The sequence below is a fragment of the Talpa occidentalis genome, unplaced genomic scaffold (genome assembly GCF_014898055.3).
Source record: "Talpa occidentalis isolate TD23 unplaced genomic scaffold, MPIMG_talOcc4v2.1 talOcc4.12, whole genome shotgun sequence".
Taxonomy (NCBI): domain Eukaryota; kingdom Metazoa; phylum Chordata; class Mammalia; order Eulipotyphla; family Talpidae; genus Talpa; species Talpa occidentalis.
In genome coordinates, this window is record NW_023601212.1 from 71,460,628 (window position 1) to 71,465,472 (window position 4,845).

Here is a 4,845-nt window from a genome sequence, read left to right on the forward strand (position 1 = left end):
CAAGTTCACGAGTATTACTGCTGCTGCTGCTGCTGCTTCATAGTCTATACTCCAAGGAACAGATTAATGAGGGACCAGGGCTATAACTGGGGGTACATGAAGCACACTACAGCAACTCTGCTCCACAAGAAGAGATGGAGTTTAATGCCTCCTAGCTATACTACTAGAGAGGAGAGAAAGCTGCATGTCAGTCATTCCTACCCTCTCCGAATCCTTAAGTGCATATTACCCTAAAATTCCCAGGTGAGAGAAATTCCAGTACCTGCTTGCTCCAATCTCTCCTCAAATCCTATAAAGATATACTCAAATACTGCCCTCCTTCCCCTACTGTTTTAATCAAAATGAGTTTGGATTTTTTTTATGAGATTTTTACCAGTAGAAGGGTAAGAAAAAAATAACTGCTGAGTCATGGGTATACAGTAAAATGGATCTCTGCATGATACCAGATAAGGGAAATTACTTCTATTGTAGCGCTAGGGAAGGCTTCCTGGAGGAAGAAACAGCTCAGCTGGGTCTCCAGGGTTAGGGAGTTATCCAGGCAGAAACTGACAAATGATGCAAAAAAAAAAAAAAAAATTATTCAGCACCACTGTAGATACAATTATCCCAGCGTATGTGTAGTTAGCTTATTTTGACAAATGATATTTCAGCAGAAGCAGAACAAAAGTTTTAAGATAGGAACACGAAAAGATGTCACAACTAAATTGTATACTATATTTCATTTATTCTGAGACACATGTTTTCTCACACCTCACATCTGTGAGATGTGGGAGGATCCCCCAATTGATACTCTCACGATAAATCACAGTTTTTAATTTTTGTGACAGTATATAAATTATGGTTTATCTTACAACTGATGGAAGCTCTGATTTGATCAAAGATAGTGACATTTAATGAAATATGATGGTATTGACTTGTGGAGTTACAACTTGAATTTCTGGACTTCTGAGTGCTTATTCCAAACGGAAAAGGAAATATGGTGAGGACTCATGGGATATTCTGATATGCCCTGTTCAGAACACAAGAAAAAAAAAATCACTCTACATAAGAGCTATTATATGACCACAGCATTATTCACAATAGCCCAAAGGCGGGATCAACCCAAAGTCAAGGTCCATTGACAGATATGGACAAGCAAATGTGCTCTACACATTTAATAGAATATTATTCAGCCATCAAAAGAAAGAAATTCTAACATATGCTACACATGCATGCACCTTGAGAATATCATGCTGAGAGAAATAAGTCAGTCCCAAAAGGACAGATACTGATGACCCCACTTAAACCAGGCCCCTACAGCAGCCAAATTCAGAGGGAGAGAACAGAATGGCCAGGGCCTGGAGGAGCGGGGCATGGGGAGGTGAGGTCAGTGGGTACAGGGCTTGGGTTTTCTCTAGGTATTGGCCAACCATGTGTGCTCGATACCACTAAGCTGTGTGCTTAGAAATGGCTAAGATGGTTAAGTTTTATATCATGTGACTTTACCACCAGTTTAAAAATAGGTTTACCCAAGGAAGAAGATGGGAGGGGAGCTGGAAAGACAGAAAGGATCTGGTGGAAAGATTGAGGGAAAAGTGATGAAAATAGATTAAATGGTGGGAAAGAGTAGGAGAAAAGATTTAAAAAACTCACCAGCGCCTCAAAAACCATAATGCGAGACCTATGCAAAGGACCAAAAGGGGCACCAGGAGCCCCAAAACTATCAAGCCGATGGAGGTGGAATGTTCTGGCAATCGGGAGAAGACACAGGGCATTACTTTAAACCCCCCTGGCTGATTCTCCTGGCCTTCCTTTGCCCACCCACACTTCCTCCCCACCTGCTTCTGATGTGTGCGCCTCTCCTCCTGCCACAGACCCAGAGCTCTCTGTCTCCCCCCTGCCTCACCTCAGTCAGCCCGTAGGTCTTTCATTCCTACCACAGATGTGCTACACCTCAGAACATCTATTTTTATTCCTGTTGGGACTGGAATCCCAGAAATAGAATCAAAATCTCTCTGCCTCTCTCCCCCTGCCTCTCCCTTAAAGCCTGACCCCCACATAAGTCTCCACTTCTGTGCTTGTCACCTCCAGCTCCTCACCTCCACCCCGAGCCCTGCTCCTTCTCACCCCAGGGGAGGACGATGTCCCGGCCGCCGAGGCTGCTGTGCCTCACTCTGCAAGCCAGGCCGGCCACCTCCCCAGATGCCACATCCAAGGTGGCGTGGAGGTACCACGTGCCATCGGCGTTGGGCAGGACGTCACCTCGCTGAGTGCCCCGCTCCTCCTGCTCTCCCCGCATCCACATCACCCACACGGCCTTCGGGAAGAAGCCAGAGACATGGCACACGAGTCGCAGACGGCCCGGCCCAGGACTGGGGCCTTTAGCCAGCCAGGCCTCAGGTTTCTCTGGAGAGAGAAGGGCAGAGCGTCAGATCCCGCCTGTAACCTAGAGCATAGGGACTCAGCCACGCACGAGTGTGGACAGTCACCCCCTCCACTCCCTTGGGAACCGAACTCGTATGAGCCCCTCTCTTCTTAGGTACCTCCTCCCCTTGGGCTTACAAGAAGGTGGTAAGAGGTGAAATAGCAAAGTCTTGGGGAGAGAACCGGACTAACCTTGCCTCTGCAGTTCCGCTTTGCCTGCATCAAGGACACCCAAGAGAAATTGAGGGCAGGTTTCTAGAAGGAGCTTCGTAATGGTGTCACGAATGCCTTGGTACTGATTGATGAGCGTGCACACCTGCTCTGCGATGCTGCCGCCCTCGGGGGCAGGCACAAAGATATTGTTTTGGAAGCTCAGGAAATCCTGTCCGTCTATAGCTGCCTTCATGAAGTTTACTATGGGCTCCCCAGAACGCAGGCTACAGCCTACTGAGCTCTGGACCTCAAAGGGGTCTGGGTAGAAGGAAAAAAGAAAGTAAAGTAAAGGCCTCCCTGGTGATGCAGGTGGTTGAGCGCAGCACTGTGAAGCTGTCCGCACTTTCCGCAGCACGGGTTTGATCCCCACCTGCCGGAGAGATACCCACATAGAGCGGCAGACCTCTCCTGTCTCGCCCGCTGCTCCCCTCAGCAGTGTGTTTCAGTCAGTCTGCCTGTTCTGTTCCTCGCTCTGTCTCTGGTGAATCCTTTCACCCTCCCGCACATCTGGCCTGTTCTTGTATGCATGAATAAATAAATCTTTTTTTTTAATTTTTTTAAAAAATAAAAAACAAGTAAGAATGAAAGGGCTGAGTGAAGGACCTAGAACTTTGGATTTGGGGGCAAGAGGAAGGTCTGAGAGATTAAATGATGAGGCAAAAACAAACTACACAATCTGGAGATTTCTTTGAAGAGCATTGGGGATTGGTGTGCACCTCCTATGTAGGAAGAAGGGCTGTGTCAGGCTGTGTGGTAGGTAAGAGGGGAAAGCTTGAGGAACAGACTGAAGGCTCAGAAGTACCAAGTTCCAGGTGAACGGGTTAGGGGGGTTGTGGGGGAGGCCACATGAGAGGAGGGGTGAGGCCTCAGCTTGAAGAAGGGCTGATAGTGGGGGAAAGCCCATGTCAGTTCTCTCAGGCACAAGTTGAAAGGAAGGGCTTCTTGCTCCAGGGTTGAGAGCAGAAAGTTTTAACAAACACCCCGGGAGATGGTCACAAGGTCAGGAGTGCAGGAACCAAGTAGGACCTGGAACCCTTGAGGAGGGATAGAGTTGGAGCAGGAGATTGCTCCAGAGAAGTGTGTGCCTGCAGGTGGGGAAGGCATGAAGGAGGGGAGAAAGGTCAGAAGGAACAATGATCAGAACCAAGACAGAGGAAGAGGCCATGAAGCATGTCCCCAGATCAGACATCTGGACTCACATTCAAAGTGGAATTCACTGACACGGTCCTGCACTTCCTGAGAGAATCCGATGAAGTACACTCGGAATAGGTCCTCCAACTCAGTTAACTCCACATCACTGAAGTTGCCCTTCGACCAGGGCTTCAGGAAGATGGCAGTGCCCTTGTCACTGTCCCAGCCATGGATCTGCAGATCGTCCAGCCAGCCTGAGCCCTGGTTTTGGACAGAGGTGCTATTGACAAAGGACGAGATCTGGATGAGCCGGAAAGACGTCTGCCCCTGGACGGCTGTGCGTGGGGGAAGGATAAGAACGTGAGGAGCAAATGGTGTCTTGTTTTCTGAGAGTAGCAATATCACATATAAATTCTAAATTTCAAATTTAACCCAAAAAAAGGGAGGAAAGGGAGCCAGAGGGAAGGTATTCTCAGGCGGGATTGAGAAAGAATGAAAATTGAAGGGATCCTAAGAAAAAGAACCTGGTCCAGAGCGCGCCAGCGGTTCCACGTCCAACCTCCAGAAAGGGGAGACAGCTGGAGGTCGGGGGACCAGCCCTTGGTGGTGAGAGCAGGGTGCTTCCATCCAGACCCCCGCCCTCAGGGGGCTGCTCTTACCATCCTCACTGCCGCCACCTGGGAAGCCAGCTGCCAGCAGCAGAAGTGACAGAGGCAGCATTTCACTGGGAGATAAAACTTCTGACTCTACTGGTTTTGATCTCTGACTTCAGTAAGCCCCTTTCACAGCAGGCTACAGTGACTTCCTCTCCCTTCCAGCTGCCAAATCTCTTCCTCATCCACATGGCACATCAGAGAAAAACTGGACCTCCCACACCTCTGGTCATCCACCCTGGCTCTCATTTCCACTCTGCTCTGACAATTTATTTTCTTACTTCCCTAGCTTCTGGCTTCTCACTCTGGCCTCAACTTCCTACATGTGCTTTTGAAAGTTTATTTCACCTCCCCAATCCTTGATGTCCTCTCTTGTTAAATAAAGGGTGATATTAAACAGTGGTCCTGTGCACAGCCTGCTTCAACCTGGGATTCTTTGCTTTAT

The 4,845-nt window shown here is 48.5% G+C and overlaps 1 protein-coding gene across 1 annotated transcript; it reads right to left on the reverse strand.

Moving 5' to 3' along the window:
- Positions 1 to 987: 987 nt before the first annotated feature.
- LOC119242315 (T-cell surface glycoprotein CD1b-like) lies at positions 988 to 4,467 on the reverse strand. The gene is made up of 6 exons (XM_037508042.1): positions 4,407 to 4,467; positions 3,816 to 4,082; positions 2,596 to 2,874; positions 2,107 to 2,385; positions 1,633 to 1,726; positions 988 to 1,009 (listed from the first exon to the last, which is right to left on the reverse strand). Exons 1-6 carry the CDS (start codon positions 4,465 to 4,467, stop codon positions 988 to 990), a joined length of 1,002 nt encoding a protein of 333 aa, XP_037363939.1.
- Positions 4,468 to 4,845: the final 378 nt, after the last annotated feature.

Coding starts and splice junctions, on each gene's coding strand:
- LOC119242315 (XM_037508042.1), bottom strand. CDS start 4,467: ATGCTGCCTCTGTCACTTCTGCTGCTGGCAGCTGGCTTCCCAGGTGGC. Junction 1,727..2,106: donor GGACATCGTCCTCCCCTGGG/GTGAGAAGGAGC, acceptor CCCGATTGCCAG/AACATTCCACCTCCATCGGC. Junction 1,010..1,632: donor TTATGGTTTTTGAGGCGCTG/GTGAGTTTTTTA, acceptor TGTTCTGAACAG/GGCATATCAGAATATCCCAT.